A 16,821-nucleotide genomic window follows, 5' to 3' on the forward strand; every position below is an offset into this window, starting at 1 on the left:
GGGTTCAATATTAAAAATAATTTTCCAATAAAATATAATGATCAAAATACCGATTGAAATTTTTAGGTATTTTATCATTTTATTTTATTAGAAATATTTATATATATATATATATATATATATTGAAGTGCAAGTTTAATAAGGGATTGGACTCCCAAAATTTGGTGTCAAGATATTTTATAGAAAAATTTAAAAATAAAATATTACAAAAATTTGACATTGTGATTGGAGCCATCTTAGCCCTCAATTCAAAATGGAGGGTTGGATAAGAGGGAGTATATAGATTTTATGTTGGAGGGTAAGCATAGGAAGCTTCCCCAGAAAAGTAGAGCTACATCTAAAAATCCGCTTGAAAAATGCTATTCAGGTTAGAAACCCCTATGGATGACTAAAATATATATTTCTACTGCTAATTATTTCTAATGCTTGTGTCGTTCAAAAACAAAGTTGATGACATACATCCACAGAAATAAAATTGCATGTACAAATTGCTGAATCCGAGGAAGAAACACCCAAGAAACCTTCATAAAACATCTTCATCAGTGAAGAGTGGTAATGCAAGTAAAATCAAGAGGCGCTAAGGAGAAAGGAGGGTAAAAGGCTAAAAACTAAGAAATCTTGATGAATAAGAGGTAGCAAAGAGAACAAATGTTTAATGGTGGAAGAGGAAAATGACAAAAAGGAACCAGAGGAACTTGCAAGACGTGAAGTAGGCACAAGAGGAGATATGGTTATTCAACTTATTAGAGAAACATGGAAGGCATTTCTCCATCTTTTAAGTCTTTGCAGTTACAACAGTCACTGATCACATGACTGGATTTTGCAAGTATTTCTCGTATAACTGAAGGGCGATGTTGAGTGCGTCGCCTTCCCCTTTTGAGGGGAAAATCTTCCTGCTATTTTGCCATTTATTAGTAAGTGCAATCCAGTCCCTTCTCCAGTCAATCAAACGAAAATCTTCTCCTGTTTCCAAACTCTCCAATAGATAACTGAAATATATTGCCGCTCGAGGACCATAGTAGTCTTGTAGTAGTCCACTCCAGTACTTGTTCCCTGATAAAACATATGTATAGACATGTCTAACAATACAGTAATAATCAAGGAAACAAGCTACCTTGGAAGTACAAGCAACAATAATCCCGAGAACCTACCATAGTCCCGAAGTAGGCTGGCCTCCACTTCTGTGTTGTCAAACCACATTGTTATTTGGGTTCTGGCATTCCATTCATACTAAAAGAAACGAAGACAGAAAATTAGTACATGCTAATGGACTAGTAGTGGTTGACAACCAATTCCCAAAAATTTGAAATTGAAAAATGGTGTATTTATATGTATGGAATTCACCTGCTTCTCTTGCTCTTCATTTTGTGCAAGTTCTTTTGCACTTTCTAACCATGGCCCAAGCAAAAACCCTTCATGGCATGCCAAGAGTGTGTCAAGGTCATTGACAATGTCCAAGAAGAGTTGGCTGTATAGAGCTACTCCATGGAGGTCCTTTGACTGATAGGCTGCTATGACCTTCAGGAATATTTGGTTCGCATGTTTTGCTACCGCTTGTCGTGTGAGATCAATGAGATCATATCTGATGATACCAAAGGAGCAACAATTAGGTGCATAGGAAGATAACAACTATGACTGATAATGATCACAATCTTTTCTAAGTCATCATTATTTAGGTAAAAGTATCTCATTGAATTTGATATCTAACCAAATTTTAGTTTCGGCCAGCAGAGGCGATGTCTGGAATAATCTTAAGTTCGCTGCTTATTTTCGCATAAGTTTAATTAGTTGATTCATGCCCCTTTCTGGCATCTGCTTTTAAATGGGTCATTGGAAGGGCCTCGTAACATTTACAGGTCCTGCTTTTCTTTTCTGTTAATTAGAAAATCTTATTCTTTGCCATCTACCAAGTTAAAATTTGAACCTGGATCTAGATCCTGAGTATTAGTATAAATCTGTATAAAAGAGAAAAAGAGGAGAAGAAAGGAACAAGAGAGATATGAGCGACAATTGGGCAGATCATTTGGATTCATCTATCGTATTAGACCAATCACATTTATATATTATTAACATAAAATATAAAAGGCTACCCCGATAAAATAATGATTCTCAGTTATTCCCCTAACTAGATATTGCAGTTTCAACACTCCTCAAGTTGGAGCATAGATAGCCATCATGCCCAACTTGGCTGTTATATCTTGTAGTCTGCCACGTGTGCAACCTCTTTTGCACGAGTATGACTGGCCTCCTCACTAGTCGATATAATAAAAGGCATGAGATGAATTACATTAAGTCGTCAAATGAGATCCCAACACAGTCCTTTAGCATGTTGAAACTTTCCAAAATGGGCACATTTCAGTTTATCCTTTTCTTTAGGAGTGAAGTGTTAGAAACAAGTGCAGACCACCACTACGGCCTCCACCTCAACCACCACTACGGCCTCCACCTCAACCACCACTACGACCCCTACCACGACACTAAGGTGTTAGAAAAAGAACAGACCTTTCAAACTCACCAATAAAACAGAATTATAATTTCCCGTGAGTTTCTTTATATTGAAGGAAAAACAAAAAAAAGTTGTTTCCAGTAGTCAAGCTTCACCACCCAGAACATTAGATCTAATAGTTTCATATTCTGGATTAAGGCCCCAATAGGTCAAATATATACTTCTATTCCAACCTTTCTATTTTGCTCTTTTGCACAATGAGAGCAATTTATGGGCTCATAGTGGTGCCGTTCATCCCAAATACCGTGTAACTAGCATAATAATCTACAACTGATGTATCTTGTTTGAAGTTGCTGATTTGCTGTTCTAACTTCCAGATTTTTGAGATATTATTCTTCTGTGATTAAGCTTCAGCCACTGCTTCCCATAGTTATTTTAAGTAACACTCTTCATAAAGTAACACTATTCATAAACATGCGACGCAAGTATGGCTACATAGAATTCAAAAGCCAGTTCATAAAATTCATGTCACAAGCTTTCCAATGTTTTTCTATATGACTATCAATATAACCAAGTTTTTCCTTCCACCAAGGTAGAACTGTACAGATCTGGCCCATTCAAGTTGTTTGAGCCATCAAATTTGGCAGTCGTGATTTGAAGGCCATAATACTCCATAGATCATGTTTGTTGTGCTTGTGACATTGGTACCATTCCGAGACAAATAAATTAATCATTAAACCAATGAGAATCTGTTTTTGAGATATGGACACACCTTCAGATCTCTCTTAGATACTCTGTAAAGACATAATAACACCACACCATGCAATAAGGAGCAACTGATTATACAATCGTGGCTGCAAGATCGCTATTTGATAAACATCAAATAGTCGCTACCAGACACCAAAAAACTGAATCGATCTGTATCAGATTCCACTGATCCAATAACTTAATCTTTTGATTCCATTAAAGTTTAGATGATTTCTCATTAAAAATTGACCAAATCTGTGCAACTAGACTAGTCAAATCATCCAATTTATCCGATCAATAAAACCCTAAAAATCAATTTTAGGGTTTTTAAGAAATCAAGAAAGTTCGTAAGAAACATCCTCCAAAATATAGTAAAAGAAATCATCATTATCCTCAAATATCAAGGTCTCTAGTGTTGGAGTACTTATTTACTTGCAGCATCAGCGGTCCTGACTGTATAACTGCTGACATTGGTAGTATGGATAGAGTTTCACTAGTTCACCCTCAAACTTTCCTTCAAATCTGGACCTTGAACGGATACCAGGTTAATCTATTCTAGTTCTGAGTATTAGCATATCATCTATATACAAGAAGAAAAGAACAGAACATAAGAAGACAAAGAAGAGAGACAAATTAGGCAGATCATGTTGATTGGTCTATTTTTCTCGACTAATCACACGTCATTCACATGGAAAAATTACCCTAATAAGCAATGAATCCCAATTATACCTCTAACTAGATAATAATCGACGTTACGCTCCTAACTAGATATTACTTTGTCAATGTATTACAGTTCTTTGCCATCTATGAAAAACCTGATTTGGATAGCAAAAATGTGTATGTTAGACATCAAGCAGAGTATGTCATTCTTGGCATCCAACACCATTTTCTTCTTATTCACAGGCATAAGCATAAGGGTTTTGCTTATTCCTTATTAAGGGTCCAAGGATGATTCTGTAGGCTCCACAGAATTAAGGTATAGCATGTTTGGATGAGCTGCTAGTATGCCTAAAGCACAATAGACAAACTGATACGGTGGGTACGCATCCTCAAGGGTCATACCCAATTTAGGAATTGTATGAAAATGATTAGGGTTTTTTTTAATGAAAACAACCCATCTTGATAGTACTCATTTGAGTAAAATAAAGATATCACTAGTGTTATCAAATTCGGCCATATTACACATAATGCTTTATGCAGCCCTAGGAGCAGGGGCGGAAAGAAATTCCCAGGTTATGTAACACCCTCAGAATCCCCTTAGAAACATATCTCCAAGATCAAAACTCAAAAACAAAAAAACAAAATAGAGATTAAAAAATTGTGCTTCCAGAATCTTCAAAAGAATTAGGATTTCTATTTCGAATCGTTGGGCAATTCTTTGAGAATCATTTTGAAGGTTCTAAGATGAAGATTCACCAAGTATTAGAGGCATTCAAGGCTGGGGAGATTAAAATCCAGAAATAGAATTTTGATCAATTTTGGGTTCGGTATCAAAAGTTATGAACATAAAATCAACTTTTAGTCAGTTTCATATTTTAAAACTTTTTTGGGAGCAAAGTCTTCTTCTTCATCAAGTAACAGAGACTCGGTGTAGAAATGTTCAAGAGACACAACAACCCGAAGTATCGAAGTAGTGTTTTTTGTATGGTGTATGAGATAACATATTCAGGGGTATTTTCTAGCAAAAGCTACATCTTGTTGGAATTACCGGGAATGTGTTGGCAAGCCTCAAGCAACGAATGAGATTAGAAGAGAGATTAGTGTATGTTTTGGATAACCTAAGGGCCATAACCTGGCGCTGGTCCCACCTACGCAAGGTCCCGGGAGGGGTAAGATGGAAATGGTCCTAACCTTTGGCTTTTTATGCACAAAGTGGATGCTCTCAAGATTCGAACCTACGCATTTGTGCTGGCTATCCGAGCCTTTTACCGTCACACCAAGTGACGGCCCCTATATGTTTGGATAGCCTAAACAAAAAAAAAATAAGAAAAGAAAAACAATGAAACAAAAAGAACTGTTGGATAAAATTCAACCATATGATTATGATGAAGATGAAGGATCTGAAGTTGGCAGTGGGCAATGGGTTATAACGGAGAGGGCTTTAAATATTGGGCATAAAAGGCCTCTCACTAAGTGGCCAATGGATGCCAAACAACCAGGTAAACAAAAAAAAAAATGCAAACTGGATCCCACATAATCAAAAAAATATGCAGCATTGAACTTTGAATTTTACTAAAACGTTGTTAACTATATTCCCTCTCTATTTTATTATAGTTCTACAGTTGCATTAAACTTAAATATCTAAAATAAAATGCTATTCAGTGGTGAGCAGCATATAGGAGCGCAGTGTTTTAAAATGCGATCGCATCAAGCACTATGCGTTGGGCTACGCATCGAAAATCCCCGCATATGTGGTTTGGAGAGATGTGCCCACATATGTGCTTCATCTCTCCGCATCAGGGCTGCATTCCGCATCTGACCACATTAGGCCGCATAATCTTCCGCCATTTTTTTTTCTAAACTATACCCCTTAGGCAAGGGTAATAAGGTCTTTTTGACCTTCGAAAATGAGGGAAAAGGGTTTTGGGGGTATTAAACCTCCCAAACAACATTTTTTAGCCACATCCGTGGCTTTTATTGGATCGATTGAATCAAAAAAAAATTGGCCGAAAATTTTATTTGTTGAAGTTCTCCTTTAATTTGTGCATTTGTTGATGCTTGGTTGTTGATTTGTATCGTTTGGGTGCTGATTTGAGGAAGTTTAGGCAAACTTGTGACGACAAATTGAAGGTTTGTAACTTTAAAGCTCTTTAATCTTTATGGAATTTTAGTTTGTAGTATTTTGTAATTTCAAAGTATGTGGTTGCAGATTTGTGCTTGGTTGTTGATTGTTGAATGTTGAATGTTTCATGAAGCTAGTTTCAAGTTTCTAGTTTCTATCAGGGGATAGTGGATACAAAATCTCTAACAACTAGTATTTTTGGAGTTAATAAATAAACTAAATATCTACTATCACATATATCACCTCCACATTTTTTTATATGCATTAACCTATTTTTTTAGATTTTTTTTATATTTATTGACTGCATCGCTGCATTGGCACGCCCCACTGCTTTCAACCGCATCCCGGATTTTAAAACACTGTAGGAGCGAGATACCAGATCTCCAATGTCTCACTATTGGAGTATTGAGCCCCATGTGTAGCCTATCTAGTCGTGAGTGCAGTTGGAGCACATTTGAACATCTAAGTGTTTATTTGCTTATTTTTCAATTTTGTAGAAACTAGAACCTAGATAGTGGGAAAATAAAATTCTACAGGGCATTGGTGAAGTAACAATTTCTCTCCTTTGCTTATATGATTGTATCAACTTTGCATCATAGTTCTATACCATAAAAGCGAATAGGCTGAAGCAGCAATAGTTAAAATCTCTGTTTGATATAATAAGCACCTAAAGGAGAGGTTCTTGAAGATCATGGATGTGGATTCAATAGTAGGTCTAAAATCAGAGGCACATCAGAGCACGTGTTCAAGGGTGACAAGCTTGATTGGATATTGAGTAGTTCTAGGGTCTAGAGAAGATGTAAGGCCTAGATCACAAAGGAAGAGAGTGTTGGTGGTATAAGACCAATGAGCTAGAAATGCAATCTTTTAAAAAATTTCCATTATATAAAAACTCAAGGGTTTAAATGCATGAGTATCTCAATACAAAACCATAATACATATATTCCAGCCTACAAACATGGTTTATACACATTTGAATAATAAAATTCAACCCTAAAAGGTCCCTTACAAATCCCTTACTCAAAAATACAATTAGCTCAATACAATATTCAAATATTCACAATGTACATCTCTACAACATATTGGATGACTTGCACTCGCAATTCCTCATTATAACAAAATTATATGATAATTTCATCTTCATTCTTCATCCTCATCATATATGATAATGTCTCATATACATCATACACTAGATCATAATAATTCGATTAGAGTTCAATTCGCATAAACAATAATGCATAGCATTAAAGTTCATACCGCAAGATTAAAAAACAATTTCAATATACACACAACATACTCAATTTAACCAATCATAAATCCATTTAAAACTGTAAATACATCAAATTAACATGTAAACATACATGGGGACACCATGGTTCGAATCCCTTGTGCCCGGGCCACAAAAGGGCCTTTTGAGGACTTAATTTTGTCTCATTGTCTAAGGCACTGGTGATAATAATAACTCAAGGATATCAATTCAATGGAAAGCAAATGATCACATTTATTTCACTTAATGGGGATCAAATCATGAGAGAGATATGTATCAAAATAGTCCTTCAAAGTTAAAGAGAGATACTACACAAAATAAGGAAGTTATGGTGAAACTATACCATGTAGTCCATAAGGGACCACACGAACTTTTCAACATTAAAAAAACAGGAACTCAAGGGACTATTTCATATGCTCAAGATCAAGAAACTCAAGTTGAAACTACTCAAGATCATGGAGTAAGCAAGCTAGTCTACACATACTATGTGTATGGACTACACTATTGCTTTGGGACTCTTCAAATATCAAGTTTTCATGACCAAAAATGAAGAAAGCTATTGTAAATTAAGAATTACAGCAAGCTTTGATAATGTAAATGAGGTAGGAATTAAAAATATAAGAAGAAAAGTCAATACCTTAATGAAATGATTACTCAAGTTAGAGTTATAATTGATTACGTAAGTTATTTTTATACTAAGATCATAAAGATGGATTTGATCTTGACCCTTGATGCCTTAGATCAACGGCACATGAGAGGCGTTTATCCAAGCCACTCATCCATATCTTATCACCAAGATCAATGGATGAGCTTTTGACACCCTTCACTCCTTAAAACCTAGGTTTATAGTCATTTTAGCTTGAAGCCCTTAGCTCCATGTTTTATTTCCTATTAAGTCCAAATTCATGTTTACACTTAGAGTCAATAAAATACAAGGACATAGACATAAAGGTAATATGGGACATCCACACATGTGAATAAAATATCTTATGACACCACCAATAGGATTTTAACAATACTAAAGCTTTACATGGGTCAAGCCCATAAGGTGGTGCCACATAAGATATACCCACATGCTACAAAATCATGTGGATAATCTCAAAACCCCATATTTCACACATGCCAAAAATGGCACATATGAGCAAAAAAAAAAACATGTAACTTAAATCACAACAATATATAACACTTTAAATAACAAGATAACATGTTATAACATAATACCAACAAAAGAATTAATGACAAATAGGTCCCCACATGGATATGACATCAGCATGATGTCATCCACGAGTGGGGAGGTGGGGGTGCCACGTGGCATCCCTATGGCCACTTGGGATCCATGTGGCATCCCCATATAATATCCTTGTTTGGTATTTATGTCAAACAAATTTGAAAATCATATTTTTATTGTTTAAAAAAAATCTGAAAAATTCTCCAAAAATCCCAAAAATTCTCTAAATGATTTCTCAACATTATTACACAATTTATCGTCAATATAAAATTATTTTCTCATCAATTTTAGATTAATATGAGCTAAAGGTAAATGAGATCTCTAGACTTATAACACTAGTCGGAGTCTTCTATTGAGCTAACCCGAATGACGTTCCACCGGCGTCTCAAGCTGACCCAATGGACCTATGATCTACAGTCTATGGCAGGGACATATAATTGGTCACATCAAAATCGTCGAACCAGAACTTCTCGTCACCGACGGTTCAATGGATTACTAGTGCATCCCTATGGGACATGTTCCTACTCAAATTCAGGGGTCCTCTCAAAGCACATGTGCACTAGCTCTTCTAAGTTGGATAATATCATAGAAAAGTGGCTTCCCCCATATGATTGTGGGTGCACATACCATGGAATGGTCTAGTGTCAGAATACGGGTTCATGTCTCATGAGCCGACCATTCCATACAGGACGAATACTCTTTCAAATACTTGGATTCTATTATTCTCGATTGGATTCTCCAAACCCTGGCTTATCACACAAACTATGAGGTATTCTAATTAATATGGTCCTAACTGGGAGGTGACCTTCAAACCTCCATGAAAGTTCACACTCTCAAAACATATACTCTCAATGACTCAAATACTCGGGGTATATGAATCTGGGCCCCAGTGCACCAAGCACCCAAATTTAGTCTCTCTCTAACTCCCACTGAACGTAAGACTATTGGCTTTAGGGCCTTGAAAGGCTACATAACCAACAGAGAGTTGGTTATGTTGAGGTTTGTGGCCTTTAAAATTCTTGGGAGCATGTAAAAATAAATATATTTATAGCGGGGTGTGGGTTGACCGACCTTGGATTGGCAGTTTATTGTCCAGGTCATGTCCAAAACCCTTACCCATGGAAAAAGGCATGGCCATTAAGGGTTTACATTGAAGGGTTATCCCGTGTTGAGATCCGTAAGATGCTTAGGGATGATGACTAGAGCCAAGAAGCCATATGGATTCCTATGTGTGGTTTCAGCCATGTGAAGGCATGTGCCAAATCCTCATCAACCAATGCAAAACATCATCATCATTATCATCATCAAAGCCTTTTCCCAACTAATTGGGGTTGGCTATACGAATCCTAGTAAGCCTATTTTGCTCTATTAACGGTTATCCCCTCAGTGAGGCCTTAAGTCTCCATATTTTTTTTATCTGCTTCCACTCAGGCCTACATCTTGCCCTTTTTGAGCCTTTCACTTGAACTAACTCGTACCTCCTAATAGGTGTTGTACTGGGTTTGCCACACATGGACAACCTACCTATGTCTACTTTCCTCATCTTATCACTTATTGGTACCACACCTAAATTCTCCTGAATGTATTCATTTTGAATTCTATCCCTTCTTGTCTTGCCACTCGTCCATCTGAACATCCTTATCTTAGCTATCGTCATTCTATGGGTATGTTGTTTTTTTTTATCGCCCACCATTCTATCCCATAAAGTAAAGCCAGTCTCACAGCTGTCCTATAGAACTTGCCCTTCCGCTTCATTGGTATGCAGTTATCACATAAAACTCCAGTTGCACATTTCCACTTCGCCCATCCAGCTCTAATTCTATATGTAACAAGAGAATGTATAGAAAAACAAATTGCATGGACTTGCACTTGAACTATGTCAGAAACACATGACAATACAACTCAAAAGCTTGTACTATACAACACAATTGAGCTTACAACTCTGAATTACCGCAACATAACTGTGATTACAGTGAGCAAATAAACTTCTTATACACTTAAAATAAGAGGACAACTCAATTAGGGCCCCTTGTTCATCGCCAAACTAAACTACACATGGAGAACATCAAACTAGACCAGTATGAGGTGTTTTAAAAAATTCTGTACCCTTCAAATTTACCCTGTAAAATAATACATCAAATGACTTTACAAAACTCAAGAAAACATGATCTCGAACATTACAACACGCATATACTAAAGTGAATAATGTAATATGCATGAGACGCCGATTGGAGCTCTCGGGTGCCAGATTCACGACCTTAAGTCGAGTGACATGCAATGTCTCCAAATTCATCATCTCAAAAGTAGGAAGCCAAGCATCTACTGATATACATTAGAAACATGGAAGGATTTATAGAGATCAAATGATCAAAACACAAGTGGAGCTCGTGGGAGAAATCGTGGCACAAAATTCACAAAACTGGTTTCATGAGTTCACAAAACGCCATACATAATCTTCTCTCACAAAATCAACAATTTGATCCATCAAAAACATGATTCAATTGACTAATTTGGATGCGAAAAACTCAGAAAAATATCAGTCAATACCTCTCCAAAAATCTCAAAGAAAAGCTCATGAAAACTAGATCAATTTGTGCATAGATGATGCTATCAACTATATGGATCAAAGCAGATCAAGAAATTCAGGCATCAAGAATCAAATGGATGATGGAACCTTGCTGTAATTAGGATTTTACAGCAAGAAAAAAAGACTAAAATCAATGGCAAAGGGTCTTGCTAAATTGTTGAAGGTATTGAAAATAGATCATCCATGGATTTGATTGAGCTTGAAATCATCATCAATGGAGCCATCAATGGAGCTTTCTCTCACTAGAATTGAACACTTAATTTTGATCTAATGGAAGAGAGAGAAAGAGGAGATTGCTTAGAGCATACCACTCAAGTAAGACTAGAGAGAGAAAGAGTGGTGCACACCCTTGATGACAATTTCCAGCAAAAATCAAATTTGAAACTTCCTTGTGTTTTATAAGAGCATGTGTGACTTATCATATCATGTCACATAAGCTAATTGGTTAAGTGCACAATTACCACATACCTTGAAGGTTTAAGTTGAAAGATCAAACCCTATGCCCCTTCTAGAAGGCTCACACATGTGCACAAACCACTTGCTTTTCACATTTAACATGTGCTCAAATTAATTTCTCAATTTTACAAAATAGCATAATTAAATGCCCCTCACTTAAATAACAAAAGCACAAAGGACAAGGGGGTCCCCCATTGGGGGATTGACGTTAACCCACTGGCCATTTGGGTGTCTCGTGTGGGTCCCAGGGAACTGTCCTTGTTTGTCATTTTATAAAAACAATTTTGGAAAATTCATCTTCTTGCTAAAAAAAAATCTAAAAAAGTTCCAAAAATCCACAAAATCATTAAAATCATTTTTCATCAAAATAAATCATTTTGATATTTTTTAAAAATATTTCCAAGAGAAATTAGGATCTTAGGAGTTGAATTAGGAATCAGAGCACTCCACTTGGCAGATCTTGAATCCAAAGCCACCTTCTCGGTATAACCCAACAAACTCATGACCTACAATGTGTAATCAGGGGCTCATGATATTGCTTATCAAAGTCAAACCAATGATCGACCTTGAATCCCCAAGTACTAGTGGATTTCAAGCACCCCTTAGAGAACATGCACACACATGGCATGGGGGTTCCTCTCTTGGCACATGTGCATAGATCTCTCACCAGTGGATCCCTGGAAGAGCGGCTTACCATGCATTACCATTGTGTATGCACATACTACAAGAAGGTAACCCTGAAGTCTATCGATACATTTCAAGTATACAAATCTTCCTCATGATTCACTCGGGGTTTCATGATTCTTAGCTCCAGTGTGCCAAGATCCTAGAGTCATGTCGCTCTGTTACTCCCACTGAAGTTAAGAGCTATTCAAATGTCAGAATTTTAAGGCCTTGAAAGGACTTAAATCCAACACAACATATTCCTCAATCTCTCAATTTTCCTAAATTAATAACCCAAGATATCGAAAGTGCACTCTTTTTAGTATTTCTTGGCCGTAAAATCTTAACTACTTCCTTGTCTCTACTCCTATTATTACTAAACTTGCATTCCATATACTTTGTCTTTATCCGGCTAATTTTAAAATCTTTAGATTCTAAAGCATCCCCCCAAAGTTCTAATTTTGTGTTGACGTCGATTCGGGTCTCATCAATCAAAACTACATCATCTGCAAACAACATGCACCACGGTACCTCATCTTGTAAGTGGCTAGTTAAGATGTCCATAACTACGATAAAGAGGTATGGGCACATAAAAAGCAATGCAAAACATGTACACATAAAAGCCGCATTCTGAGAAGCAACCCTATAGAGAGGGAACTGTGTATACATGTATAAGAGAGTGTCCCCCTTGCACTATAATGATAAGTGCATAACCATCCTTTTTGGATAGAACTTACTATCGGGGTGAACTTGAAATCCAGACACTAGATTCATGGTTTTGTTATTTATTGGCTAGCTTTGATAGGCCAATCATGAGCTCCTGCGTTTGATTGTAGGTACTGGCCCCACATGCGTGTGGCCCTATAAGGGGTGGACATGGGCCCCACATGGCCCATGAGATGCCCTAGTTTTCTCAATTAGTTAGGATTTTGTGTTGAGTTTTTTTTTCCTTGTTGATTTGGATTTCTAACGATACTAGAAATTATTTCTATGTGAGTATGGAAGATCTAAATTATAGCTTGAAGAGAAGTGGATATGGGTGAAGGATCAAACTGAAAATGATTCTAGGGTTCGTCCTTAATTATGATAAATGATCTAAACAATGGATGGCCCAGATTTAATTCTCTCTCCACCTCATAGATTATATAGGATTCCTTGATCAAATGTGAATCTTAATGGAAGATGGCAAACCTTAAGCCCTGAAGGATTATGTGAAGGGGGTTCACCTGATTCCCATCATTAGGTGGGAGACCTCTCTCTTTCCTCTCCTCTACACCAGTCTCTCTCATCATTCTCTCTCTAGCCTCCTCTTTCTCTTGTGGTAGGATGATGCCCCGCCTAAGGTAAGGCCATAAAGAAAGTGGCTTGACCACCCGGGCTAGCTAGAAGTGGAGGCACTCCCCTCCTAGTTACCATTATGAGTTCAAGTTTAAGGGTTGAAAATAAAACTTAATTGTGCTAGGTTCCACGTTTTCAACCCTGGTTCTGTGAGAGGGTACTACTACAGGTGCTTCCAAGATTTGGATGGCTCAAGCAGAATCAATGGCCCATCAGTTTAGTAATCGGGTGTAGGGTGTGCCAAGTCCTATGGGATGATCTTAGATGAAGTTCAGATAAGTCTTCCCATTTTTTCTTTTTGTTTATTTTCAGTTTTCATTTCTCACTTTATTGTTCTCGATTTCTACTTGTATTAGGATTCTATTTGAATTAGAATTCTACTTGTAATTGAATCATGTTTATGAATAAATTTTATGGTTTTTTTAGACAATAAGAGTTAGGATCCATAGCTAGTAATGGGTTTTATTTTCCACTTCGTAATTTGCCATTGTAAGTAGAATTACCTGGTTGTTAATAAAAGAAAAAAAAAATCGGTTCCATTACTTTCAGGTTCCACATCTACATCAAGTTCAACATCTACATCAGCTCTAGGGATCGAGGAGGAGGAGGAAGAAGTGTTTGTATAGGAGGGCAATAAAACTTATGATGACAATCTTCAGTCTCAAGGTCGTATGGGGAAGTTGCGTATGATAGATCATCACATGACTTACTTGTTTAACAGTTGAAGTTGGCACATTGACTCATTGAGCTTGAGTAATTGAGTGTATTTGTCATCTTCTATATTTTGTATGCTATGTGTTGCGGGTTTGTGGCCATTTAAAGACCTTATGAGAGCATGTATTAAAAACATTATAGTGAAATATTGGCTCTAGTGGGAGTATGGTCTACTTTAGACTATGAGGCACTGCTAGTGCGATAACTCATCTGAACTTTGATTGGCTATGGCTCATAGGTGATGTCTAAAACCCATAGTCATGGGCATTGTACAACCAATGAGGGTTTCAATGTGGGGTTATCTCTTGATGAAGTTGCAGTTGTACCCATGACAGCTTGCCTAGAGGACTCAATGAGACTCTTGTGTGTGATGGATGGTTGGAAGGACAAGGGCCTAAATCCTCATCATTATCATCACGTGCAATGTACACTAGATAACCGTTCGAGAAGCGGCCCTTTTGAATAAAGGTATATAACGTGTACATGTGCGAAAGAGATGACTCTCTGCAACATTGGACTGCGTTGGAAGGATCCATAAGCAGTGCTGAAATGGGACCTAGACTTGTCCTCAAGGTGGGACATGTAATCCATGGATTAGGATCGCATCTCCTTCACTTACTGGCTTACTTTATTAGTCCAATCATGAACCCCGGCAAAAGGCTATAGGTCATGGGAACTATTGAGCCAGTTTGAGAAGGTGCAGTGAGATACGGCCTCTAGAAATGATGGAATCCTCAGTATATTTGTCGTAAACGTAAATTTATTGATCCTATTCCCATCAAATCTCTTTGAATATGTTTTAGTTATTTTTGGGTAATTAAAAAGAATTTTTTGGATCTCTTTGGGTATTATATTTTATTGAAATATAATTTTTAAATAGAGAAAAATCAATTTCTGGATTTATTTTAATCATAGAGAAAAATAAATTATTTAATGACTACATAAATTTTATTTGATTATCTCAAAATTAATTTCTAATATATTGGGGACCCATTGGATTTTATTGGGCCCACCAATTAGTGGGGTGTGGGGTCCACATGGCCACCCATGGGGTGGGCGTCCCACCTCCTCTTATTCTTTCCTAAATTGGTTGTTTCTAATTAAGCCACATGTTGACTTGAGAATTTTAGAAAAGTGTGGTGTAAAGATTTTTATTGATTTCAAAAAGGAAAAGTGTAAGAATTAATCGATATTGATGTAGTACTTTCTCTACCTAACATTTGATGGGAATAGAGTTATGGAAACTAAGGGATAATAGTTCCACCTCATTCCTTTAATCATGATGGTTGATCTAAAGAATGAATAGATGAGACAACTTCACCCGCAGGTCTCTAAGATCCAAGGTCAAGATTGAGTCTCATAATGATGGTAAAACCCTAACCCTAGAAACCGTAACTTTTATTCTATATAAACTAGCTATAGGGGGCTTATTCTCTATACACTTGACATCTCAATCTCTCTCTCTCTAAGCCTAAGGGGTGGCACACCCTTCTTTAATCTCTCTCTATTTTTATCTCTCTAAATTAGGGCTTAGGAAGCATAAGAAACCCTACGGGTGGCATGCCCAAGTAGCAACACCCTAGCCTTCTAGTTTGTCTTTATGCTCATGTGTTGAGCTTTGGTCTAGGTTATCCCACGTCATGCTCTGTTGGTTTTGTCAAGACTTCCCAAGTTGTGAGATAAGTTCTTGTACCAAGATCCCATGCACTATTGGTGGAGGAAACCCGACGTGGAGTGTGTTTAGTCCTTAGAGGTAAGGCAAAGTATACTACAATTTATTGGTTCATGTTCTTTTTTATTTAATTGCATCTTTTATGTAATTTTCAAATCTATGTTGTGAATGTAATTTTATTTTAATGGCAAGCAAGTAAGAGTCCTTAGTATTATATTTGTTTCATATATTGTATTTGGACACTTATGAGTGATTCAGGTGGCAATACAAAAGAAAATATAAACAAATTTTAATGGGTATTGACTTGCCTAGTCACATAGTCTACTTTTCATTATGAACTTTTGATCGTCTTAATTAGAAAGTTATATAATATACTAATATGAATTTGACTGGTTGTGCAGTTTTGATCGTGAAATCGTGATTATGAAATACCTTTTGTCTTTGGATTTTATGCTAAATTGTTAACTATAGTTACGATTTGGCATTTTGGGTTTTATTTATTTATTTTCATAAATATGATGGAATGATTGCTTTACTTTACATGTAAGACAGTGACCTCTGTTACTCTTTATTAGACAATCAGGCTATTAGGAGACTTAGACATCAATATATTAGAGAAAAGTGCAAAATGCAAAATTAAAATTCTACTATCACATAAATCGCACATTTGTTTTTTTCTATGCATTATTATATTTTATAGAGTTTTAAATTTATCGACTGCATCGCATGTGATGCACCCACCTCGGGACTGCATTGAGTCGCATCCCACATGGGACCCTTATAGCATCTAGTCAGCATCCAACATTTGATAGTATTGGGCATCATTAAAGGTATTCAATCCCTTATGTACACTAATAAATATGCACACGATCCAAATTACCCTTTACAACTTAGGAGTGTTTGTAGATTCCCGAAAACCCT

General features: G+C 36.7%; 1 protein-coding gene across 7 annotated transcripts in view; it reads right to left on the reverse strand.

Moving 5' to 3' along the window:
* Positions 1-433: 433 nt before the first annotated feature.
* LOC18446713 (alpha-N-acetylglucosaminidase) overlaps positions 434-16,821 on the reverse strand; it is a 95,070-nt gene continuing 78,682 nt past the window's right edge. For 6 of the 7 annotated variants that reach the window (XM_011629676.3, XM_088848773.1, XM_020675117.2 and 3 more), the window contains 3 exons: positions 1,345-1,582; positions 1,152-1,230; positions 434-1,053 (listed from right to left, as the gene is read on the reverse strand). In XM_011629676.3, the coding sequence (XP_011627978.2) occupies positions 806-1,053; positions 1,152-1,230; positions 1,345-1,582 (565 nt within the window). In that variant the 3' untranslated portion in view covers positions 434-805. The remainder of the gene's footprint in view (positions 1,054-1,151; positions 1,231-1,344; positions 1,583-16,821) is intronic. The other variant, XR_016041986.1, reaches the window with a different exon arrangement.

This window comes from Amborella trichopoda, chromosome 10 (assembly GCF_054954075.1).
Source record: "Amborella trichopoda isolate Santa Cruz 75 chromosome 10, AtrichopodaSantaCruz75HAP2 v2.0, whole genome shotgun sequence".
In the NCBI taxonomy this organism is placed as follows: domain Eukaryota; kingdom Viridiplantae; phylum Streptophyta; class Magnoliopsida; order Amborellales; family Amborellaceae; genus Amborella; species Amborella trichopoda.